General features: G+C 38.4%; 1 protein-coding gene across 1 annotated transcript in view; it reads left to right on the top strand.

The window, feature by feature from the left end:
• LOC127640471 (NT-3 growth factor receptor-like) overlaps window positions 1-27898 on the top strand; it is a 245771-nt gene that overhangs the window by 141570 nt on the left and 76303 nt on the right. Inside the window, exon 11 of the mRNA XM_052123066.1 lies at window positions 55-157. Coding sequence (XP_051979026.1) covers window positions 55-157 — 103 coding nt within the window. The remainder of the gene's footprint in view (window positions 1-54; window positions 158-27898) is intronic.

Raw genomic sequence — 27898 nt, 5'->3', positions numbered from 1 at the left:
TCTGTTATTAACAATTTAAATATCAATTAAAATCATGTGTCTCCTGCTCTCTAGGTGTCAATTGCAGTTGGCTTGGCTGGCTTTGCCTGTGTGCTCCTTGTCGTTATGTTCGTGCTAATCAACAAATATGGCAGACGCTCCAAGTTTGGCATGAAAGGTAAGCCGATGTAAACTCTTCAGCTGGAAACTTGGCACATTGCATTATTAGTGAATAAGTGTTACAACAAGTGACTCATTTTATTTTACCAGCAACTTTTGTAAGTGGTGGGGAAACAAACTTGTACATTTCTTTTAATATTTCTGCCATTTGTTTTACATAGCTTGCATTTGCATGAGGTTCATTGCTCTGCTTAAAATTCAGTCATTGTTTACTCACCCCTATGTTGTTATAACATCATTTTACTTTCTTTTTCTTAACACAAAGGGAGAAATTGTGAAGAAAAAAGTTGTGCTCAGTGATGTCCTACAATGGCAGTTTATGGTGACCACCTCTTCAAGCTTCAAAAAAACATAAAAGTATAATACAGAAATCGAATAAATTATCATAACATCATTATCATGATTGTTATGAAAGCATCTGATAAGGGTGGTAAGAAACAAACCAAAATCTAATATATTATTTAGTGAAACTGTTGTTGGACTGTTGCTCTCCTCTGCGTGTTCATGAGACTCGTGAGACAAGTAGTTCATGCAGCCCGCTGGCGAAATGGGGCATTCAAGCGAAAACACATTTTGTTTATCTAAAAACAGGTCCACCACATTGAAACTGAAGAACAGGAAACAGCTGCACACAAACCAGAGAACCACACTACACAACTACAAAACATGCCTAAAGAGTTTGTAGTCCAAGAATAAATGCATTTCTATGCCCAGCCCTTATTTATTTATTTATTTATTTATTTATTTTATTTTCTCCCCCTTTTCTCCCTAATTTGGAATACCTAATTCCCAATGCACTCTAAGTCCTCGTGGTGGCGTAGCGACTCGACTCAATCCGAGTGGCAGAGGACGAATCTCAGTTACCTCTGCGTCTGAGACCTTCAACCCGTGCATCTTATCATGTGGCTTGTTGAGCACGTTACCGTGGAGACATAGCGCATGTGGAGGCTTCAAGCCATCCACCGCGGCATCCATGCACAACTCACTACATGCCCCATTGAGAGCGAACCTCGTTATAGTGAACACGAGGAGGTTACCCCATGTGACTCTACTCTCCCTAGCAACCGGGACAATTTGGTTGCTTAGGAGACCTGGCTGGAATCACTCAGTACACCCTGGATTTGAACTCACACACTTCAGGGGGTGGTAGTCAGCGTCTTTACTCGCTGAGCTTCCCAGGCCCCCTGCCCTGCCCAACCTTATTTTTTTTTTTATAGCCGGTGTACTCAATCAAACTGAGAGAGATAGGCTGCATCCAAAAACGTAATCAGTTAATGGCTTAACAGACAGTGTTTATGAATGAATTGAATTCATAAGGGAACTGGTCTCAGGACAATTTGAAGAGCACCTTATTTTCACCCTACCTCTGTATAAAGCCTCCAAAGGCAGCATTTTCCAGTTTTCAGACACAGCCATAGACCGATGAGGCTGAAGGACACAGTCACATCGTTTCCTAACCTGATGGCAAACGACATGCGATAAAAGGTATCTTTTCTATTAATCATCAGAGTTTTTGTCCTAACTGCCGTGAGGAGCGACAGGACATTCTGTCAATCGCTTGGTTTCTATTTTCGGCATTGCAGTGGGAAACATGGCACCGGTCCAAAAACATTCTCATAACAGTATATTGAAGCCAGCAACTCATGAGCCAGTTAAAAACTACTTGATTTTGTCACACCTACCGAATGTTTAGCTGAGGTATCGCTCTCTTCAGATGGAGGATCAGAATGGAGAACAGGGGATAGACATTCCTGCCTCTATCTCTGTTTGATTGAATATTCCGGTAAATAATAAAATAAATAAGGCTGGGCATTGAAATGCATCCATTCTTGGACAGCAAATTCTTCAGACATGTTTTGTTAGTTTGGTTCTCTGGTTTGTGTGCCTGTTTTTAGATAACCATAACATGTTTTCACTTGAACACACCATTTCGCCAAGGGGGCTGTGTGAACTACTGGTCTCAGGAACGTGCAGAGGAGAGCAACGGTCCATCGAAAATTTCACTAAATAATAGATTTGATTTCAGTTTGTTTCTCACCAAACCTTATTGTATGTTTTCATAAGAATCCTGAGCCTCAAATAATAATTTATAAGATTCTGATTTATACTTTTGCTTTGTTTTGAAGCTTGAATAGGTGGTCACCATAAACTGCCATTGTAGGACATCACTGAGCAAAATATTTTCACATTTTCTCCCTTTGTGTTAAGAAAAAGAAAGAAAGTCATATTGGGTTATAACAACACTGGGGTGAGTAAACAATAACTGCATTTTAATTTATGGATGAACTATCCCTTTAAGAAAAAAGTGCCTAAACCATCCTAAGCTGGTTTTCTGGTCTGACCGGCTGAAAAGTGTCCAAAATCAGCCAACAGACCAACCTGAGCAGGCTGAGAGACCAGCTAAGATCAGCAAACCAGCTTGGGCTGGTTTATCTTGGTATTTTTAGCAGTGTGGTTTCTGGTATTCGACTAAATAGTTAAATATGATTCATATGTCACAATGCTGGACATACCTGCATCCTTTGGCTTGTCTGAGACCCAAAGCCTTTACATTTCTGCTGAGCAGTTAGCGGATCTCTTGGTTGTCACTGTGGAAATGTTCCGGGATGAACAATGGCCCAGTCATGCTCTCCTGCTTCTCAGATGGGTTGGCAGGGTCAATGTTGTTGTTTCCTCACTTCTCTTAAAATCCTTCAAAGCTTGGTTGGTTTGGCTACCCATAATGCATTGTGGCTGCATTTTAGCAATGGTAGTTAGGAACACCTCCCTTTCACATCAAATGCATTGTGAAATACAAATAGGTGAAAGTTTCTTTTTATTTATATTTTTTCTCAGATTTTTCTGGAAGAAAGGGTTTAAAGTAAAAGAATCATAAAAGAATAGTTCACCCCCAAATGGAATTGTGTCATTGTTTACACACTCTTATGCTATTCCCACCCCAAATTACTTACTTAAATGGAACACAAAAGGAGATGTGAGGCAGAAGTGAGGTAAGTCATTCCAGATTGGAACAACAAGAATTTTCATTTTGTGTGAATTATATCTTAATAAAGCATTACATTTTGCTTCAAGATGATGGAGCCTGTTTTTTTGAAACCCAAACAACTTGTGGTGATGTATGTGATGTCTGATATTTTTTTGTGAGACATTCTGATCTCAAGACCCAACTAATTTCTGCAATTCTCCAGCTGTGATCCGTGCAGATTATTTGGCCATCCTCCTCACTGTGCGTGGAGACAATATAAACATACATCCTTTTCCAGGACGAATCTTTAGATCTCCAGTTGATAAAAACTTGTTTATTATTGCCCTGATGGTGGAAATGGGCTTTTTCAATGCTTTCAATTTTCTTAGTAATACAAATCTAATGAAAATTCCCATTGAGAAAAATAGGCTTAATAATTAAAAAAATAAAAACATTTGTGGTAATATGGGGTGAAACCTTATTTTCATGGCAATTAATCACATTTCTCTATAGTAACTATATGCTCAATACAGTGTCAAAATGCTAAATAATCCCCAAATATTGCCCTAAAATAGCATTAATTTGCTTTTTTTTTTTATTATTATTATTTTTAAATAAAAGAACTTGGATATTTTTTTATGATATTTTCCCATATTCATCTCTGCCATAAAAACCAGAGACATGTCCCCCCCTTGACATGTCAGCCAATATGAAGTCATGCCATCCAGAACTCATATAATGTCTTGGTAATGAACATTACAAGATGTAGGCTGATGTGGAACCTTGTAACACCAATTGCACTGCAAACAACACAAATGCTCATATATCAGAATAATAATTAACATGGTGCCTTCGGTCCCTGGAGCCTCATGTCATGTTATTTTTCTCTCACCATCAACTGAAATCAAATCAGTAGCCTTGTCTGGTGGTAACAGTGTCAGAGTACCCACAAGCCCATGTTATGGCAGAGACAGACTCTAAATGAATGTGTGGCGCGTTGGCTCACTGTGTCTTGCTTTGGCACTGTGCCATGTTCTTTGACTTTCTCTGTTTCACTTTGTTTCTCAATGGGACATTCTTCTTTCTTTCTTTCTTTCTTTCTTTCTTTCTTTCTTTCTTTCTTTCTTTCTTTCTTTCCTGTTTTACAACAGCTTCTGTGCTGTCCCTAATCTCCACCAATCGCTTTTACCTCCTTTTTCCCTCTACCCACCCTCTTCCTTCTGTAACCCCCCACTCCCTTCGTCCTCACTCTTGTTGACAGAAACAGAGAGCACTCTCAGTCCTTTTTTTAACTGAGCTAATTAAAAGGAGATTAAGCAGATAACATAAATGGATGTAGAATTGAAGAAGGGAGAACAGAAGGGGATTGGAGAGGGTTCTGGGTGGTGCTGGAAGAACCAGGAGGCACAGATCTCCAGTTATTTACATGCAGGCACTTGGTAATGTTTTTGGGTTTCCATGTTCCTCGTTCTGCAGAAGAGAAGGAAGGAAGGAAGGAAGGAAGGAAGGAAGGAAGGAAGGAAGGAAGGAAAGAAAGTGTATAAATCTATGTAATTCAGAGATACTTCAAGTTAACTTTTTTAATGAAAATGGAACATTTACTTTCTTAATACATGTTCACTGTTTATTTGTACAAGTTAGCAGCATGAAAATTACACACTTCACTGTAAACAATGCAGTAATAATAAAATAAAATTTGTATAATGTTCAAAAAGGATTGTTTTGATTCTAGACAAATGTCATTACATTCTTGTAGTGTCCGATTCATTTCTTGGCCCTGTACCTAATTTGACAATCAAATGTGACCTACTGTCTCCCTATTCAGTGATTCCTTTATATGACATCAAACAGTAGCCCCTTCTCTCCTGACTGTCTTGTCTGAGAGCTGTGAAATGTGCTGTTTGTGCTCTCGTATTGAGACGTTACATTATGCTTTTGATTCTCATCCAGTGCAATTAATGAGAGTTGTTCATATGAACTGAGGTGTAAAAGATTCGGTCCAGGGAAAGCATGGCAAACCTTTTAAAACATTAGTATTTTCTGAAGTGCTTGTAATTGAAACTGTTCAGCCAGACAGTGTTTTTGGTCCATTTTGTGATACTCACCTACTGCAAAAACAACTTAAACCAACCTAAGGAGGTTAGCTGTTCTCTCAGCATGCACAAACTGGTTAAGATGGTATGTTTTGCTGGTTTTAAAGAGGTTTTAGACATTTGTCAGCTGGTCAGGCTGGGAGACCAAGTGGGGCCAACCAGCTGAAAACCTGCTTGGCCAGGATGGTCAGCTAGACCAGCTAATTACAAGTTTGGCCAGGCTGGAAGACCAGCTAGATCAGTTGAAGTCTTTAGTCAAAAGTTAAGTTCAACAGTTTACCCCTGATGGGTTGTGCTTACTCACAATAGCGGTGAAATAAGGGGTGTTGAAAAGTTTAGGTGGGTGCAACATGGTGTGCAGGTGTCACTGTGGCTTGAGGCTGTGAATGGCTTCAAAGGGAGAAGAGGGCACAGGTTACACAGGCTAGTGAATAGATCATCACGCCATTACAGAGTTCTGTCTGGGCTCAATCGCTCTTTGGGGAAAAAGACACTACACATTAGTTGATATGTGGAGAGCTGGCTCACCTTCCTTTTAGCTAGTGCCTTTTTAAATCCTTGCTGATTGAGGCCGTTAATCTCAATCATATGCATTTGATTAAGCTGGTTCTCAATCCAGTCCTCTAGGCCTCCCAACACTGCACATTTTGTATGTCACCCTTTTTTGATACAACCAGTTTAAGTCTTGGAGTCTCCACTAGCAAGCTGATGAGTTGAATCAGGTGTGTTTGATTAAGGAGACATCCAAAGTGTGTTGGGGGGCTAAAGGACAGGTTTGAGAACCACTGTTCTAAACAAACTAAAACCCATCTTGTCCAGGCTGGGAGACAAGCTAGAACAGCTGAAGACCAACTTAGCCAGGCTTGGAGACCGGTGAAACCAACTAAAAAACAATTTGGCTGGGAGACTAGTTTGCCAAACATCTAAACCAACTAAAAACCAGCTTGGCCAGACTGGGAGTCAAGCTAGGCCAGCTGAAGACCAACTTAGCCAAGCTCAGAGACCAGCTAGACCAGCTGAAGGATAACTTGGCTGATAGATCGGTTTACCAACAATCTAAAGCAAGTCAAAACTCTTGTTAAGTCTGGGAGTCCAGATAGACGAGCTTGAGACAAATTGGCTTGTATGCTTGTAGAACAACTAGACCAGCAAAAACCAGCTTGTCAGGGAGACCAGTTGGGAAACCATCTAAACCAAACAAAAACCACTTGTCCAGACTGGGAGACCAGCTAGACCAGTGGAAGACCAACTTGGCCAGGCTTGGAAACCAGCTAGACCAGCTGAATACCAACTTGGCCAGGCTGGGATGCCAGCTAGTCCTGCTGAAGATCAGCTTGGTTGGAAGACCAGTTGGCCAAACATCTAAACCAATTAAAACCATTGTGGCCGTGCTGGGAGTCCAGCTAGACCAGCTTGAGACCAACTTGGCCAGGCTTGAAGAACAGCTAGACCAGATGAAAACCAGATTGGCTCGGAGACCAGTTGGCCAACCATCTAAACCAACATAAAAACAGCTTGGCCATGCTTATAGACCAGCTAGACCAGCTGAAGACAAGTGTGGATGGGAGATCAGCTGGCCAACCATCATTCAACCAAACACCGGGGGCCTGGGTAGCTCATTGAGTATTGACGTTGACTACCACCCCTGGAGTCATGAGTTCGAATCCAGGGTGTGCTGAGTGACTCCAGCCAGGTCTCATAAGCAACCAAATTGGCCCAGTTGCTAGGGAGGGTAGAATCAAATGGATAACCTCCTCGTGGTCCTGATTAGTGATTCTCGCTCTCAATGGGGAGTGTGGTAAGTTGTGTATGGATTGCGGAGAGTAGCATGAGCCTCCACATGCTGGGAGTCTCCGCGGTATCAGGGCTGAAGGATTATTTATTTTTTTGGATGTGCATTACTTTCTGTGAGGTCTCATAAAAGGCTATCAGCTGGTGCTGGTTGAGAGAGGCAGTATGATATCTGGATAGATCTTGCATCCTGTCTCCTGATTCTTATTCCACCCCGCATCGTATGCCCGAGTTAAACTTTCTCTAAGGGCTCACGGTGAGATCCCATTATTACCATCTTAAATCAGACAGCAGGGCTCTCACACATATGGAAAAAAACTTTTTTTTCACTCTTAGAACTCCTTACATCTGAGAAAGAATAAGTGCGTAAAGAATATGTGTGTGGGTAAGAGAGATCCATAGCACCAGTCTGTCAGAGTCGGCATTCAGCCTCCTGGTTCATTAAAATGGATGGCATTTTCTCTCCCACCCTTAATTTTTGCAGATATGGAGCTCAAATGCTTTGCTCCAGGTTATGTCTGGCTGTTAAATTATAAGTTTAATTTGACTCAAAGCATATTGCTCATTAAAGACCAAGTGATCCAAAGAACATCAATAATACATAATACTTCATGTGATTTAAGTCTATCTAATTGATTTTTTGTTTAGCTTTTTTGTTACCTTTCATGCTGCCAGTCGATTAAAAGTGTGTGCTTGAAACGGGTGCCGCTCCACTTCATAGTTTCATAAAGATTGATTATATTAAAGCCTAACCCCATCAAAGAGGTATTTTAAACATACATTTACTGATACTTAAAAATGTTATATATAATTGTATTAGCCGTATAATAAGATTGTTGGAGTTAATCCTTTAGTTGCTTTATATTTTTATAACAAATATGCCTATTAAGCTATTAGATAGACAGATGAATGGATGGATCTCAGCCCGCAAGCCTAAAGCTTAGGCTCCTTTCAGCTTAATTCTGAGTTAACCATCATAAGTTGATTTATGAGCAGGAGCCTAAGATTTAGTCCTTTGAAAAGTTGACCCCTAAGTGCAAATGAGATATATTACCACCCACCTCTGTTGGTTGTTTCTTGGCTTCCTCATCTACTGCTCCAGTGGCTTTAATATGAGATTGTGTATTCGCAGGACCCTGATTTAACTTCCTCTGCTGTGACATATTGTGTTGAATCCGATTGATTAACCTTATAGCCATCATGTCCATACAAAAGAAGCTGGACATTGTTCATTCTCTCTTTACCTCTAACTTGCAGTTTGCTTGATTTATTTCAGAGCTCAGCTACCTAGTTATAATTACCATTGTTTTGAAAAGCATAATGAAGAGGAGATGAGGAGAGCAGACCTGTGTACGACCTCATTCGTTCTCATTGACGGTGGTAATCGGTGATCGATTGTAGATGCCTGATGCCCGCGGTCTACCTCAACATTTCATCTCTTTCTCTCTCTCTCTCTCGCACTCTCTCTCACACGTGCACACACACACACACACACACACACACACACACACACACACACACACACACACACACACACACACATGTTGGTGTGGCTATCCTTATGAGGACTCTTCATAGACACAATGAATTATATACTATATAAACTATAGATTATGTCCCCTAACCCTACCCCTAAACCTAACACTCACAAAACACTTTTAGGATTTTTACATTTAAAAAAATTACAATTTTTTAGTGTTTTTTAAGCAATTTGAATAATGGAGACACTAGACATTTCCTCATAAACCACATTTATAGCATAATACCCTTGTAAATATCAGTTTAAAAAAATGTCCTCATAAACCACCCAAACCCGCCCATACATACACACTTCAGCAGTGCTTTCCTTAGATCTGGCCTTGCTGCTTCACAGAATGTGATTTGATTCTGACCTCTCCAGGTGTACTGTGCTGAGTTTGCTTTACTATGAAATCTGCTATATAAAGCATTTTTTATGTATCCACCTTCGTAGCCAGGAATGACCCATTTTACTGTTCTGCTGTCAACCAAATCTTTCTTTCTTTCTTTCCCTCCCTCTCTCCCTCCCTCCCTCCCACCTATTTTTTTCTCTTCCTTCCTTCTTTCCTTCCTTCTTTCCTTCCTTGCTTCCTACCTACCTACCTATATTTTACTATACATACCGCTTTGTGTTTTGCATAAGTACATATGAAAACCACATGATTTCTCACAGTGGAGACAAAAAAAAAACTACTGGTATCATCAATTTGTTTGTTGTTCTTCATGGACTTGGGACCACATCTATATTTTAAGTGTGTCAATTTTTATCTGATGTAAAGATTCCAACTTGCTGTGCTATTTTGGAGTTCAGCACCTTTCCCTTTAGGGAATGCAGAGATCAATCTGGTGATATAACATATGGTGAAGAACATGGATGTAGAGTGGAGGAGGGCGGGGCCTGGCTTAAACAATGCACGCCCGTTCCCCAATCAGCCTTATGGGGGTGCGAGAGGGATAAAGGTGGCCGGTGATGATGGTTAGAGAGAGAGAGAATTACAGGCAGCTGCTCTGTGTATTTGTGTTTGCGTTTTTCGTTCAGTTTATTATTAAAACTATTATTTATATTGTCAAGCCAGATCTTGCCTCCTCCTTTCCCTTAACCCGTTTTACAATGGACAAAAGAGGATTTTAAAACAAAAGGAACAGGACAAGAGAACAAATTATTCTATTACGCACCCTCTGCTTGTAGTACTTCAAAGATAGATTCCCTGCCAAAAGTGCAAATGGAATAATCCCTTTTTTTGACTTAATAAGTTGACTTTGACAAGTATATCATGGGGCAGCTTTTGCTGAACTACTTCAAATATATGCCACACAGCTTCCAACTCAATGGCATCTCCTCCTGCCACTGCTTTCATACAGAGCCTGAGTCTCACTCTCTCTTCAGTTGATTGGAGTTGCCAGTGATGGCCTCAGCTGCATTGTCATTTGTCACTGTCCATTTTACCGCGGTGTCTTCCTCTACCTTCTCTGACCCCTGCCGCATGAGATCATGCACCTGCACTCTGAAAACAAGGCTCCGAATGTCAGCCAGCAAACCAGAGCAGCCAGAATATGGGCCGGGTCTGACAGACAGCATATTAAACTCTGACATTCACACTAAGACTCTCTCTTGTCCCCTCAGTGACTAACCAACGGCTTTCATACCTGAGGACCTCCACCTTGTCATCTGCATGCTTCTTCCACTTCACCTTTCTTGTGTTTGTTGCACACTCCCAAATCCACAGTCTCAAATATCTGTCACAAGAGCTTTTCCTTTCCTTCTTGCACCATTACCTGTGTTGTGCCGAAGGGCGATTAGTACACACAAGTGAAGCAAAGTGTATCACTTCTGATGGCTACACATACCACAGCAAGAAGTGGTGGCACTGCTCAGAATGCATATGTAGTGCACTAGTTTGCCGTAGGATATTCTGGATTATAAAACAGATCATTCCAACTAGAAAAATCAGACTGGATGAGCTGCGTTGGAACCATTTTAAAAGGCAGATAAATGCACACCTGTGCATTAACATTCTATATTAAAGGGATAGTGCACTCAAATATAAAATTGTTGTCATCATTTACTCATTCTCACTTTGCTCCAAAACATGGATGAGGTTTGGAGGTTTCCTGTAAAGAGGACTACTATCTAAACAAGAATTAGGCCTAATTGCTAGCAAACAAGGGATGCAGTCAGTCCATTTTTTGCAGTTGGTTCATGCCAGGAATTCAAACTGCAAAACCATTAAAGATCACCAATCAATAACCAGGATTAATATTATATATATGGCATTCATATTGTTTTGGCAGCCAGTTTAATGCACTTAAAGGACAATTGACTGTATTTTATATTTAGCACAGCCTAATGCAGGCTGAAATGCCTTTATGTATTTTGTCATTTCAAAAGCCATAAATGACCCAGTGTCATACTGGCAAAACAAATGTTAAAATTACCCTAAAATGACAAGTCATGTAGTATAGTAAATGTGTTTTGATGTCATAAGATAGCATTGTGTGAAACGGGGCGTAAAGTACTTATTATTGAACTGATAATCTGTCCATTTACTTGTTAATTATGTGAAAGGAAATAAAAGTTGTTAATTTCACCAGGATGCATACTATGAGCCATGTTAAAATGTTTTGCAAAACATGTCTGTAAAGTAACGTGTTTCTATGAGACCATGTCTACCAGCCAGCTTGCCAACATTGGTAGTGTGCTTCCAGGGGCTATGGATTAAACCAGACATGGCCTGCTGTATACATGGATGTACAGCAGCTTTTCACAGTTTATAAAGGAAACCAGAAATGCTGTATTCAGCTCCAGTGGCAGGGGTGAATACAGGAGAACACAGAGCCCTTTTCAGTTGCCAGCAGGCCTCTTTCCTGTCTGCCATTTTATCTTTGCTTTAAAACAAAACAGGAGCCCCTCAAACCCTTTTATTTATTTACTTTATGGCAGTTAAAGATAGATGAGAAGAGCCCAGGAGAATCTGGCTTGCCTCCACTGTCACTGTCCTAGAAACAGAAGTGATGAAGGGGCAGAGTCCTCATGATCGCCACAGTATCAAAGAAAAGGCCCCAATGAAAAGAAGGCCAACCAAAGAGGCTTCTGGGAGTTCTTGAGCGAGCTACTTAATCTGAGCTTCTGCCAGGGACATTCTGGGAATGTGTTGGCACAAGTTAAGCAGAGCTTGCTTGCTTGTTACAACTTATTACACATCTAGAACTTTGATGGCTGCTGATAAGGGAATGTTTTAATTTGCCATGAGTAATTCAATTGGGCACTAGCAATTAGAAAGTGGAATTTCACCCAGAAATAAGAATTATGTCGTCATTTACTCCCCCACATGTTGTTGCAAACACATTTGACTGTTTGTTTTTCTTGGAACGTAAAAGATGACCAATCAATTTCCTTGCATATTTTTTCAATAAAATGAAAGTAAATGGTAACTGAGGTTAATGTTCTGTTTACAACCTCCACTTATGTTCAACAAAAGACAGAAACTCATACAGATTTGGAGCAACATTAAGGCAAGGAAATGAGGCAAGAACTTCCATTTTTTGGGTAAACTATCCTTATAAACGCAACTTGAGTTGGCTAACTTAACAAATATATGCCAGGTTTAGTGGCTAAAAAATAAGCAGATTTAATTCATTTTCTACCAATAAGTCTGTTTGAGGCACTCTATAAAGTGATTCATTGATTCTAATTTTAAACAATTTTTTTTTTTAAATCAAAGAGAATGATTTATATTTTGAAAAGGCAAGGCCAAAGGCCGGCTAGCAATTTTCTATGGTTCAAATGGCCATACATTAAAGAGTTTCTCACAAATATATGGGCATAAAATAGGCTGTTCATCTCGCTCCCCTAAGGAAAGCAGTCTTCAGCAAACGTTCATTAACATTTTAATTGGATGCTTAAAGATATACGTAATTATGAGTTGCCTTGCAGAAAAGTGAATATTTAAGTCTTGTAAGGCTAAACAGCTGTATGCCCCTTTGTACCCAGGCATCAGTTTTGCCTGGCAATATGTAAAGGTAAAGCTGAGTCAGGAACAGGTAGGACAGATGAACGGTCTTGGAAATTCAGCACTTTTTCCGCAATGCTAAAATGTAGCAGATAATGAGGCACTTGGGTTTACTTATGGGGCAACAATGCGGCTGGTGGATTTTATATGCTTTTTGTCATAATGTGTTTTTGGGTTTGCACCCACTTTTAAGGTGGTGAGCATCAAGCATGGTTTTCTTAGCATGAGTTTGAAATGAGTTTGTGCAATATTTAACATATTATTCACATATGACATGCTATTAATATGTAATGAATATGTTATTAACATTTATATTATTAATATGTAATAACACTTTATATGGGATTGTCATTGCTGCACCACTTCTACTGCCATGACATCATCTTAAACACTACACAAACTGACCAAAACAATAACACAACCACTAGCTGTTAGCTACTAGCTCTTTGAAGCAGTTGTTGCATGGTGATTTTATACAAGTGTAACAGTTAAATTGGCCTGGTTGTTTTAGAAGCAAGCTTTCCAGTAGCTGATCAACTAAATAAAGTGAAGCTTTCAAGCAGAGTATAGAGTTAACGTAACAAAACCATTTCACAATTCGAATGTCGCGTGAACAAATGACTGCTATCGCTGTTACTAACTTTAAAACTAGCAGGTTGATGTCGCGTGCCAGAAATCCAGTGACGCTGGTAGTCACTTCTCCTTGAACAATCAGTGATCTGCAGGATTTTGACGTCACATTTAGTAACGGCTTGGCTCGCTTGGAACCTCGACTGAGGTGGTACTAAAAAAAGTATCAGGTAGCAGGTACTATCCACAGTGGAAAACCCCAATAGACAAGGAAAGATGGCCTTGAATTGTGACAATCAAAAGGGGAGGATTCCAGACCAGAGATGTTTCTTCTTATGAAGAGCGATCTGAAATCTTTGTTCAAGCCGAGTTTAAGAGAGCTTCAAATATGCGAGCCAATAGTTTCCAGTCCTCAGTTTCCAGGCAACAGATTAATTGGTGAACATCTCAAGTCTGATTAATGACTGTTGTATAAAGAAGAAAAAAGGGGTGGGACTTCCTTCATAAGGAAGTTCAATGGCTGCTTTGATGGCGTGTTTATACTAGTTCTCAAGAGACCGCTCAGTTTCTTGTACATGGTGCCGCTTTACAGCCAACCAGGGTTGGAGACACACGGGAGTTCAGCAGAAATGTCTGATAAAACTAATTACACTACATTCAAAGGAACTTGTGCTGGATTGGTCTATATGGTGCTCTTAAGATAATTTTTTGGAAACTTTCACATTTGAAGCTATTGCTGTTTCATCATGTACGGTAATGAAAGTGTTTGAATGTTAAGAGAGGGTTTGAAATTGTTGCTGAAACTTTAAAGATATCTACAGTAATGAGTGATATTGCAGCAGTTAAAACATATATAAAAAAAAAATTCCACTATCAGGCAAACCTAAGCTTTCACAAAATAAAGCTTCAACAGTTTTGTTGAGTAACATGAGATGTCACAATTAATTTTGTAATACTTCTGTACTACAATTGTAATGTTCTGTACTACAATTGTAATATTTGCTGTAATGATAAATTATGCTCAAGTAAAACGTATAAAGTGATAAAATAAGGATTAGCTAATCTTAAAATGATTGAAGTATATATATATATATATATATATGTATATGTAGTTCTGTGTTCGTAGGCCTGGTTATATGTTATAAAGATATATCAACTGCAGAATTTTCATCAGCTTGGTTTAATGCCCTTTGACAGAGTTCAGTTCTTCAGTGACCAGCCTATACTTACAGGGCCAGTGTCTTCATTGGATGGGGCCTCTGGATGACTCTCTCCCTGGGGCTCCTCACAAATGAGAACTCTGGCTTATTAGTGTTTTTTGATGGGCTTTTTCAATTTTTAAGTAGCTGGGAATAATTGTTGTGTAATCACAAGCCATTTTCCTTAATTATTCATTTGTGCGGATCAAGAGAGGCACAGTAAAGAGGTGGAGAAGAAAAAGATGGTGGCAGTTGAAAAGTGGCCATTTCGGTTTGATGGATAAGGACAAATGAATCCATTGGGAGCCACTTTCCGGTCCCCACCTTCAGTTCACAGCACTGTCTTTAATGGGCCCCCAGCCAGCCAGGGGACGTTAACTTTTATTTTGCTGTATTTCTAAAACTAGCTAAAATATATGGACTTTTCCGTTATTGGATTTCCCATTAAAGCTTGACTCTGCAGGTTGTCAATGATGGAGGATTCATTCCCAGTTTTTATGGGACACAAAGCTATCTCTTGGGTAAATGTACTGACTTCAACAGAGTGTGCGTGATGTTTACTAATTGGGTGAGGTTGGGTTCTTCTTTGGATTGTAGGGTTATAGAGCAAATAGCTACACTCTGTTTTTCTTAACTCCAAGCTACCAACTGAAAGAATGCATTTATTTGATTTTGAGACATTGACCCTTGTTGTATGCACATGAACATATTGCGTGCTGCTTCGTACAACTGCATGACAATGCAGTCCTTACCGTGTGTCCTGCTTGTATGTTTATGTTTATGTTTATGTATTCTCTCTGATGTATTGTAAAGGAATTAAACTGCACAGTCCTCACAATTTTTGGAATAATATATATATATATATATATATATATATATATATAACTAACAAAATTACTTACAATTCCATATCATGTCTTATTGACAGTTAGCCAGAAAATGCTAGCTTGAGCTGGAACCGAGCCCTAATCATGGCTTGAACCCAGCCTAGTCTTTGCAAACGCAGTTGGAAAACAGATTCTGGTCCAAGCTAGAGCAGCACTGGTGGAAAAACACCTGTGCTCTTCCGCTCTCTCTTTCTTTCTCTCTAATGGGCTAGCTGGCAAACATTTGAAGGGCCTAGTCTCTTGTCAGCAATTAGACACCTGTGTGGTTGTGCATAGGCATGCAAAGGATGTACACAATTTGCCGACATAACATTTAGCTTGTTTCACACAGTATCCTTTTTGTACAGCACGTTTCATTGATTAGGAATAAGAGGTCACATACACTGTAAAAATAAATAAAAAATATGTCAAATTTACAGTAAAAAACTGGCAGCTGTGGTTGCCAGAAATACAGGAAATATGGTAACCACACTTCAGGCTTTATAGGATGTAATTGTGATGCCCATATATTTTACGGTGCATTACCGCTTATATTATTAAATGATATAAATGTAATACTTCAATCTTCTTAAATTGCAAAAATCTGCCTTTCACTTTATAATGTATTGTTAATAACCATATTATGACATGAAGTTCATCAATAGTGGCCTTCCCAAGAGCAATGACCAATAAACATTTGACAGTACTCCATGTCAGTCACACAAACACTAAACACCATCAGTGTAACACATGTGAATTTAAAATAATTCAATAAACATTAACTAAACTACATCAAATATAACACAGAACACCCCAATGTATATAACTGATTTTAAAAATAAGAAGAAACATAACTGTTCCCATAAAAAATTATGAAATGTAATGGGTTACGCAAGGTATTCTGGAACGCACGATTATAGTTTTTTTTACCATAATTTTAACAATAATTTACCATAAAAAGTACATGTACTCTCTTAAACATAATACACATTTTTACCTTTAATTATACAGTAAAATAATATTTTGTAAAAAAACAATGTTGTACCATAAAAATTGCATGTATTGTCTTTTCAAATATATTATAATTTTTTTTACAATATATTGTAAGGTAACTGACCTTTAACCAGTTAAAGTTTTTATACTGTAGCATTTTCCAAAATTGTTACAAAATAATTTGATACATCAGCAATCTCTGTATGCTAAACATCAACTACATTTTATTATAATCAACACTGCTGCCAAAATCACAGCATATTCCACATGCTGTATCTGGAGCAGTTAAAGATTAACCTTTATGGAGTTGATTTAAATGGTTTGCATTTTAGATGTGAAATTTGAGAAGCCCCTAGTGCTGCTTCACGGCCCACTAGCCGACCGTACTGGAGCTGTTTCCACTTGCTGCACTGTGCATTCATTTAATTTGCATGGACTGCTGTTGGGACAAAGTGGATACCATAACTAAGTGCCTTTTAAATTTAAATCTTTTTAATTAAGTGTTTTTCTTTTGCCTTGTGTGTTGCTAATATAGCTTTCTGCTGTTGTTCGTCTTTCTCTCCATTTAGCTAAACTAAAAAATATGCAAGATTTTACATAATTCAGTCTGAAAATTGAGATCTGATAATGCTGTACTGTAACATTTTATTGTGCTGTCAGTGGTATTGTGCTGCCGTGTGTTGATGATTTTGCTTTGAAATGACCTATGTTTTTAAAATTGTAACAGGGTACAGCCCTGAATTGAGGGTAAGCAGTCTAAATTGAATTTGACTGTGACTGGGTTGTGCAAAATTATAACTAGACGACTTATATGTTGTTTCTTTTATTGAATCACTTCAAAATACTCACAGAACAAGTAACCAGTTTGAGTCAGAGCAATTCTGACAGCTTTCTCTCTTCCCAGCTTTTACAGTTGTGCCAGAGCTAGGGGCTTTCCTCTCTACAGAAATTTGACCTGCATCAGTTTGTTTAACTTTGGCTGCATCTGAAAATGTTGGAAGCTGACTTGCTGCCTAATCACTAAATGGCTTAACTGACAGCTATTTTGAATGAATGGAACTCCGAAGGAAACTGGTTTCTGAACAGTTTGAAAAGCACCTTATTTTCATCCTGCCTCTGTATACAGCCTAGAAAGGCAGCATTTTCATGGTTTTGGATGCAGCCATTGCTATAAATTTCCTTTAAATGTATGTTCAATGTAAATACATTTAGGTTGCTTTTATTTGGCATTAAAAATGTAGGGGTATGGTTGGGGTTAGAAATTGTTCATGGAATTTTTGCCACTTGTATATTCTATTTGAAGTAAAATCACTGTATAGGCAAATTTAACCATAATTGGCTCATGACATTGTGAGTCCCGTACGGCAGTGCTCACACACGCACACACAAGCATGCGCGCACACACACACAAAAGCATTATAACATTTACCATGTTAGTCAGCTCTAGTTCTGTGTGGTAAATCAATAGCTTTCAAATCGCTTTGTTCATATTGTTTGTCTAATAAGATTCAGGCAAAACGACGCCTCCTCCATCTCTCTGGGATATTTACCTACTTACCGCGGGAATACGTCTTGTCTAATTCCTGTCTTAACTCTCTTGTGGTATCAGGACCAGCAGATGAGCAAAACAAGCCCATCATTCTTTCAGGCAATCAGATCCTATAAATAAATGGGCGGCAATTATGTGTGCACAACGTTACCCAGTTCCCTCTGAGATGCAGGCTGTCACTTTGAGGTCTACTTTCGTCATCATATAGCCTAGTGCTTTTATGTGTGTGTGTGTTTGATACCTAAAACTCTGTGAAGTTTCACAAAGTACATGATGAAACTATGTTTTTGGAAGACACCTTAAAGGTGAAGTGTGAAATTGTTCAATGTTAAAATACTTTATCTTATCCCAGCTTATTAGTGTGCAGAGCGAACACTAAGTAAATGTGTAAATGCATTTGAGCATCTTGAACAGCCCAACCTAGCAAAAGCATCTCAACTAATGGTGTGCGTTTGGGGCGGGACTGTCTGTTTTTCCGACCAGTGGCATAGAGGGAAGTGTTTGGTAAAGCTGTCATTATTTTTGCAATTCCATTTATTGACAGTGGCACAGAAATTACACCACCTTTAAAATGAAAAAAATTATCTACTGACTGCAAAGAAAAATTAAATTGTTTTATATATATATATATATATATATATATATATATATATATATATATATATATAATATTTAAATATATAAAGATATTTGCCTAATATTTGCCCATATCTATCTAAATATATAAAGATATTTGCCTAATATTTGCCCATATCTATCTATCTATCTATCTATCTATCTATCTATCTATCTATCTATCTATCTATCTATCTATCTATCTATCTATCTATCTATCTATCTATCTATCTATCTATCTATCTATATATATATAAATGGTAGTTTCAAATAAGGAAAAGCTTTTATCCAAAGCGACTTACAGAGCCCTTATTACAGGGACAAACCCCCCGGAGCAACCTGGAGTTAAGTGCCTTGCTCAAGGACACAATGGTGGTGGCTGTGGAGATCGAACCAACAACGTTGTGCTTAACAGTTTAGTGCTTTAGCCTACTATGCCACCACCACCTATCTAGTTCAGTATTGTTGAAAATTGACTGCACAAAGCTTTTATGCTGTCCAACTCCTCTTTCCTTGGCTTTTTTTTTGTGTGTGTTGTCAGAATTTCATGTGTTGTATTTTTTTTTTTTTTTGCTGATTCTCACCCTGCCAGAGACAGATCCTGTCGATTTTAAATCATTGAGCTTGATAATTGGCTCCAATTGTACAAGTCATTCACCATCTCAAGGAACCTTGATGAGCAAATGTTGCCAATTAGCCTGGGATGCAAATGAGCCCAGACAAGTGGAGGAAGTACATCCTGTTTTCCATTTTGCAGAGAAGGAAATGCTCTCTGGTGCCTGTTTGAAGGACCTGAAAAGAGGGTTGGAGGACTAATTTCCAAAAGAGCCCTTCAGTGTCCACTTTTTTGCAAGAGATAGAGGGAATGAGGGAACGTTAAGGGAGAGCTGGATCAAAACGCATGTATCTCACCTCATCGTGTTGACATTGACTCAAGAGGACAACCGTGGAGTGAATGTAATTAATAGTTCTATCTGTGAAACATCAGAGAAGCGCTTCAAACACAAGTGTGAAATGGAAGCTGAAAATTCGGTGCTGTAGTCTTTAAATAGTTGGGTTGTTTTTCAGTTATTGCTTAATCAATATCCGAGACAAAGCAGAGCTAGGCTCTACATTAGCACCTGCTGGTAGATGCCATAACTACACCATTATGCGGGCAAAAAGCATCTTTCTCTATTAACTGCAATTCGAAAGTAGCCATGTTTTCTGGCAGCATGCAGGTTGCATACATGCGGGGATACATGAACCAGCCAACCAACTGTCTTTGAGAAGATTGGGAATGCTGATTGATAGCTCTCCCCGAATATCAGCCCTCCTCAGCTGGAACAGGAAAAGGACAATGTATAGATGTTAGGTGAGAGGGAGGTACAATTTAAGCTAGATAATAAGACATTAAGAGTGAAAGTTGGAGGTGTTTTATTATAAGAGAGATTGTAATATTGAAAGAGAAAGAAACTAGCTTGATGCTAACCTGTCTTGGTTGAGGCAGCGTGAAGCAGAGACATGATTCTGAGGGTGAGACCCCGTGGTGGCACCTACATGTGTTGTTTTTTTACGCACAGCAGTGCTGTCTGCATGAGCACGTGGCAGACAGTCAGGAGGAAGGGGAGCGTTTCAGATCGTGGGGAGGAGAATGAGAGAACTCAAAGAATGGAAGGCGGTAATTAGCATTGAGACTCAGTCCTTTGAGAATAACACAGAAACATGCTTTTTTTCCTTTCTGTGTCTCTTCTTCACCTTCTGTCTCTTAGTGAATATCATGAAAAACTTGTCCAGGTCTTATTTCACCCCAAAATCAAAAGTATTTTTTTGATTCTTCAAATCTGAAAGGGAGTGCAATAGATACTACTTTGATGTAAAATAATTTACCAGTTAAATAATTGTATTATTTTGTATAATTGTATAAAAAATAACTGTATTATAATTATTATTTTTTATTTTTTTGCATTAGAGTTAGGAAATTTGAGGAAATGTGCTTAACTCTCATAGCTTTACGTTTTTTTAATTTTTTTATTATAAATTATTTTACAATATTAAAGCTTGCTTCATTGGTTTTAAAGGTTGGATTTTTTTTTAACTTTCTCCTCTTCCAGCTTAATATTCAGGAAAAAAATTAAAGTAAGCCATTTGTTGGTTCATTTCCTTGAAAACTGTAAACAGATCTTCGATTGGACTTTCCCATCTTGCCCAACATTAGCTCAACCAATGGCATGAGTTCTGTGTACCAGTTTGTCTGAGCAAAGGAAGACAGGAGGATGGTTCTGGAAATATTTTAGCAGTTTTGTTTGGTGACACCAGTGGATCAGAAATCACACTTCACCTTATATAATATAACTTCATATTTGTTTTGATTTTGGGTTGAAATATTACCATGGCATGTTATTGACAATTGAGAATCATGGCTCAACTCACCTCTCTAACTCTCTCTGCCACTAAATGCCAACATTTTTATCAATCCTCCTTTACTTTCTTTCTCTTTCTCTGAGAAGTTCACCGCTGCAGCAGGTGATGTCTAGTCAGTAAAGAGGCTTGGGAAATCCAGCTTTACAACACAGGCTTTCATTAGGCTTTTGAAAAGGGCACAGCAAATCTCTGAGATGACCATCTCTTTTATGAGGCATCCGACAAATCTTTCTCCTATAGGGCTGGGTGGTATAATGGTACATACCTGTACTGTGTGACAGTAGAAATGTGTCCACCATTAGAGATTTAGAGTTTTGTTATATTTGAGATAGATGAAGAACCATGGAGTAAATGTAAAAAACAGTAATGTGAAGCTGTTTTGCACTAATTCCAGTATATTTATTCATTAATTATGAATTAGCCTGCAACCTAGTCTCAAAAAAAAAAAAAAATAAATCCAGAGAAGCAACACAAAATGATGTGGTTGCTTCAGAAAATGCACTTTTCACGTCACATTTTGTTTTTGGACACTATCATTTAGGTGTTGGTTTAGGGTAATGATGTCTGTTCACCTCTCATTTGCTTTTCTAGATCACTATTGGTTAGATTTACATAAAGTTTTATCAGGGGTCGGCAACCTGTAGCATTGGCGCGTGGAGTGGTAATCACTGGCATGCCAGCAACGGCAAAAGAGGAGTAGACTATTATATATATTATTTATATAAATTCGGCACTTGCATTCTAATCTACATCTGGATGTAATCCTTCCTTATTATCATGCACTGAATGGGAGGGTAAACAAATTTTTTTAAATGTGACGAGACCGCAGTATACCCAATATACCAGTCTGCTGCACGTGCAAGCCATTCACGCATCATGAGCCGGCAGCGCTTCACTTTCGGTTAATCGTGTGAGTAAACGCGCCCGCTTTGCATCGGTCAGACTGCGCGGATGAGAGCCTACATTCTGTGTTTCATTTGTTACTTTTTGCTTTCAGAACAACATGTGATGTAGTAAGAAAAACACCACTATTAATCCTTGAGATTTACTACCCAGCATACAGTTACACCATCGGAAAATCACATACATGGCACTCCATGTGGAACCATGTCAGTAAAAACCTTGTCTGATTACAACACCATTTCACACACTTTTGGCACCCCCTTCTGGACATTTCACTAGGAAACTGCAGCGAAACATTTAATAGGCACATCATTTAATTTTGCAAAAATGTTGTCACTTTTGGTACTTTGACTTAAAATGACTCATAAGGTGATTTAATGAATTGGCCAGGTTTGTGTACCATATTCTTATTTGGATAGTGAATGTGGGCTTTTCTTTCTGGACACACAAGCTCCATCCTCTGTTTCTGTGACAATCATTGTGCACTCAGTCAACAAATCTTTCTTAATATGCTCTTCTGTCATGTCGATGGTAACAATGTTAATTCAATTTAAGGCTGATTCTTAACAGCGATTTTATTTAAATCCAATTCTTACTATGAGTGCAATCTAATTCTTTTACTTTTAGTTGGAATCTGAGCCCTCACATAGATCTTGGTTTATTTCTATATTCTGAATGGCTGTGAAAATGTGTGTGTGAGTGCGTGTGAGTAGTGAGGCGTATATGTCTGTGTTTTTGAATGGCTGAAGTTACAGTTTGAGAGGGCTGGCAGTGCACAGCAGCATAATTATGTGGGCATCAGGATTTTATCACTTCCAGCTGGACAAAAACGCAAATAAAGGGAGAGAGAGAGAGTAAAAAAGGATACAGATAGAGAGAGATAGAGAGTGAGCGATAAAGAGACATTGTGAAAGAGTGTTCCCTAATCTTTATCTTATCAGCAGCATAAATCAGGTTCATTATTGGACATTTTTCCAGTAGGGTAACCTGTTGCGTACTCTTGTACTGTCGTATTTACCCTTATAAGTGTTTACATTTGGATATATGCGTTTGACTGCTGATTTTAACCACTACATTTAGATATTTTATATTTTTACCATAGAATGAACCATAGAATTCCGAGGTAGAACAAAAATATTCGGAGCTACATGTATCTACACGTGTAAGCCAGTGACTGAAATTATGAAAAAAACATTCAGAAACTGTAAAAACAATACCGTTGTTTAAAAAAAAAAAGAAAACTGGCAGCCGTTTTGTGGTCCTTTCTCCTTAACACGTCAGCTCATTTTAGCTTATCACGGCCCATTCGGCCCGTATCGCAGCCAACTCACCGGCCTGCTCGGTTCTCCCCATGGCCAGTTCGCCCCAGATCAGTCCCAAAGTGTGTCGGCCCACCGGGAAAATGCCTGGTATGCCAGATTACCAGTCCAGCCCTATCCATGAGCAATGGCCATTAAACATGTAGAGTTTACACTCACACAAACATTAAACAACATCAGGGTAACACATGTGAAATTCAAACATTAAATAAACTACATCAAATATAACACAGAACACCTCAAAGTACATAACTGATATAAAAAATAATAAGAAACAAAACTATTGCCATCAAATATAATGAAATGTAATGGGTCACGCAATGAATTCTGGGAACGCCCGATTACTGTTTTTTACTGTAATTTTAACAATTATTACCATACAAAGTAGCATTTTGACAGTCTTTTACCATTAAAATTACGGATTTTTTTTACAGTGTAGCAATACATTGACACATTTGATGTTTGGAAATAACATGACTTTATTTTAGTCATATGAAGGGGAAAAAAGAGTTCAAAAGTGTTAGGAATTTTGAGTATATGTTAGCATCCAAAATAATTTATTTCAGAGTAGCTTATTTATGCTGTCACAAGCTGCATTTCTTGCAATGGATAGAAGTGATAACAAATAAAATTCATATTCAATTAATGATATTTATTATTTAAATTATTTTATCTTAAAATAGTAAGATGGAGTTTAGAGATTTAGGAGATTTGAGAGCATTTTAACATGGTTATTTAATTTAGCATCTGTCATCTTATGTATTGATGAACAGGTAAGAAGTTATTTAATACCTTTAGCCTAATTAATAGATCTTATAGCAATCAATGTACATATATGATATTTGTTACAAGTATTTTATTAGAGGAGAATATAAAGTGGTTGGAGCCGCTGCTTTATACGGGATGCCCGTCAACTTAACGTGAGTCTCATTGCCGCGTTGAGTGTTTGTTTTTAGAGCTGCTGTTGTTTTGAAAGCTTTGAAGCTGACATTATCCAACCCAACAGCCTCTGATGTTAGTGGTTCGAGACCAGAAAGCTTTTGACTGTTGGTGGAATAGGGGCATAAGACGATGATTGGGTGGCATCCAGGCCCACCCGTGGCTACGCCAGTGCTAATGAACTAAGTCCATGTGGACGGGGATGAATAATGCTAGCTAATAGTATCATAGCTTACGTTTCATAATGTTTAATTTTTTATGTTGCCTTGAAGATTTTCACCATTAAATAGATAGTAATAAATGATAAATTGATAACCCTCAACATAAAATGTCTTACTACAATTGAACTGTAGACGAAATGTGCTTTCATTCATCAACACTTTGTCACTTTGTTTGAGCTGCAAAAACCTTTATTTTTAACCTTAAGCATAACCGGTTTATGCTTAGATAAGTTAAATGCTTATCTGTATTCTCACCCACATTAAAAATAAATAAATAACAGAATAATGCATCAGTTGAAAATGTCCCTGGAGTCCTTTCCTTCCTCTTTAAATAGTTTACTGTTGCAAATCCCTCTGTTTTGCTGGTGTGTCTGTTAAATGATGGGGGAACCAAAATTATCAAAGCAGTAGAACTCTTTGTTTGGATCAAGCCTGGTGCAAAGCATTGCTTCTGTCAATCTCTATAGTGCCGCAAGCCCTACGCGATAGGAGAATTTATCAGCTTTATGCACTCATTAGGAAATAAAAGCCTGTTATTTTGGTTGTTGGATAACAATTGTTATCTGTCAGTTTAACAAAACAGCAAAACAAAGTTACCCAACCATTTCGCTGCAAAGTGCTATTGATAAACAGCATTAACTCTTTGGATATAGAAGTATTGGTGGAATACAATGGCAGAGAGCCTTCATATGACACTTACAGTATATTTGAGTTTTCCTGTAGGCCTTGAGCCTAAAGATGGATACAGACTGATCACACCGTGCACTCGGTAACAGCAGATCGAAATGTTTTGTTATTGAAATCTGTCTGTGCTTACCGAAATTCAAATCACTGCCCCCTGTGGCAGAAGATGGAAGTGTTATACAAGTTTTTAGCAAGTGTGACCTCCAATTTATGGGTGAAATGTCCAAAGAGTGCTTCCAAAAGTTGTATTTTAGTTGTAAATTATGGAATTATGGACATAATTATGGACATTGTAATATGAACAAGACTACTCCCTGGTTCCAACGGACCAGAACCCATGTTGTGATGTGTCATTCTTTTTTTCTCCTGATTTCACTTCCTGGATATGCTTCTGAAAATAAAAATAAATGTTCTTAAAATTTTCTTAAAGTGCCTTCTAAGACAAGGCACTCCAACTTCAAATTCCTGTGTGACCAAGGAGACTTAATCTTAGAAGAGGCGAAAAGATGCAGTGAAGTGAAGATTTGCAGACAGGAGTTCAACAGATGTCCTTATCTTTTGACCACATTTCCAAGAATAGATGTATAGTGTGCGTACGTTGCTCTTTGCAGAGTCTGGATCGTCATGCCTTCCCTTGTTGTGAACGTTTCTCATGACATTGATGTTTGAGTCATGCTGTACATTGCAATAAAAACACTTTGAAATTTGTGACAGATGTGTAGGCTTTAGGTTTTGAAAGAGCACTGGCCACCATTTTTGTCAGGGAATCTATCATGTTCTATTCTACTGTTAAATGAATAGTTCAGTAAAAGCCTACTTCCTGAGTTCACCCAGGTTTACTCACCCTTATGACTTTCCATATGCTTATGACTTTCTTTTTCCCGTGGAACACGAAATTAGAAATTTTGAATACTTTTCACTGTTCATACGTTTTTGTTTTCCATAAAATTAAACCATGGGTTGTCAGGCTCCAAAAATGCTGCATTCCAAGTCAATATGCAAATGACAGCTTTGTTTAAAGATCAAACAGATTGAAATTCCTCACTGAAAAGAGCAGATTAAGCATTCTTCATGCATTTGTGTTTGTGTTCCAAGAAAGCGAGAGGGCCCTATTTTAACAGTGCTAGCGCAATGGTAAGCGCTATGCCATAAGTGTCACGGCTCTGGTGAATTTGTCAGTTTATTCTTTGTGTTTTGATATTTTCTGTACCTCATGTCTCACAGGAGAAGCCGGTATGCATGATCAGTGTTTCCATGGGAAATTTGCTGATCATGACACTAATTAGCATACTAGCAACACCTGGTTCTCCTCTAATTCACTCCCTACTTAAACCCTTTGTGTTCTCAGTATCCTTGCTAGATTGTTGTTTGATGTTAAGTAACTTACCTCACTCGCTCTGCCTAGTTGGTCCTGTCTCATGTATCTGTTGCCCGTCTCTGCCCGTGTGTCAGGAGTGTGGTTACCTTCCAGCTTGCTGTACGCTAGTTCTCGGCGCTTACGAATCTTCAACGGAGGATTCCTTGTTTCTGCCCACATGTCAGGAATGTGATTTGTGTCTTCCAATCTGCTGTACGCTTGCTCTGTGTGCTCTCAAATCTTGAATGGAAGATTCCTTGTCTCTGCCTGTGTGTTAGGAAAGTGATTGCCTTCCAATCTGCTGGACGTTGTTCTCTGAACCTCACTACGCTTCTACGGAGGATTCCTGCGAATTTGCTCCTGACTTCCACAATGCACACACTCGTCTACTAACACACACTTTATGGATCTGCCCATTGTGTGGCTATGGTGTGCACTCATCCCCAAAACTCTTTCTATCATTTGCAGCTGATGTCCAGGATCTCCAGTCTTTGTCAGCACAGTTCAAGTTATCATTTATTGTTAATAAATCCTTTGAACTGTTCCTCTGCTCTTGGGTCTCTTTATCTCCCTCTTGCTCTCTGACAGTAAGTCATAAGCGCATGGCCATGAAGTTTTTGGTATGTTCGTGTAAGTGTGCGCTATGTGGGTTTTTCAAAATTGTTCTTCTCTGTTATTGCACACTATGTCCTATTATAGCATATATTACCTTCATTGTCAAGCACCAGCAATATAAAAAAAACAGAACCTTCATAAGATGTTGGTAGTGTAAATGGACTGTATGAAATTAACTAGAATAATCGAAACATGGACAGACTCCTTTTAAATGCTTAAATGTTATTCTCATCAATATTTGGATGTATGCTATGTTAAATTATAGGGAATGGAAGTATTATTAAATATTTTCATCTACTGACACCCAAACCATGGCTAGTAAAATCAGTGATTGTACCGGCATGCACTTCTACTGGTTTTTTTTTTTTTTTTTTTTTTTAATTTTATTGAAAGCCAAAAATTAAACCAATCATATTACACATTAAACTAAATATAAATATAATGAAGTAAAATATTTTTTTATATATTTACATACAATACACCCACAGTTTGAATGCATATACCCACAGATTGCGCAAACAGTCCCACCCACGACCACTTGCACTTTGCGCTAGCACGAAAATTGAAGCTCTCTCGAAAATGGGATAAGATGTAGCGCACCATCGTTGTGTGTAGTGCTGTGCTTTGCACACTCATGAAAATAGATCCCAGAAAGTCATAGTGGTTTGGAACAACATGAGGATAAGTGCATAATGACTCAGTGAAGTCACTTTATAACTGTCTGCTACCTCAATAACTGCTATGTGCATAGAACACTATCTCATAGTATGTTATGTTAACGTTTTTAGAAACGTCATCTTTTTGCACTATTGTGTACTGGTCGGCGCTGCAATGTCTCCTGTTCATTGTCAGAAATGTATTGAACTGTCCCGTACTTTTTGAACATGTTTGCATGTGCACTTTATATAGGTATATAGGTATATATATATATATAGGTATTTTATTTAGTTGTGTAGTCTCATGTGGTCCTGTGTTTGTCCTATGTTGTTTTTATGTAGCACCATGGTCCTGGAGGAACGTTGTCTCGTTTCGCTGTGTATGTACTAACTGTATATGGTTGAGACGACAATAAAAACCACTTGACTTGAATTTAGGATGAACTATCCCATTTTAATACCTCTTCAGTCAC

This window comes from Xyrauchen texanus, chromosome 49, assembly GCF_025860055.1.
Source record: "Xyrauchen texanus isolate HMW12.3.18 chromosome 49, RBS_HiC_50CHRs, whole genome shotgun sequence".
Classification (NCBI taxonomy): domain Eukaryota; kingdom Metazoa; phylum Chordata; class Actinopteri; order Cypriniformes; family Catostomidae; genus Xyrauchen; species Xyrauchen texanus.
This window is presented reverse-complemented; position numbering and strand designations above follow the sequence as displayed.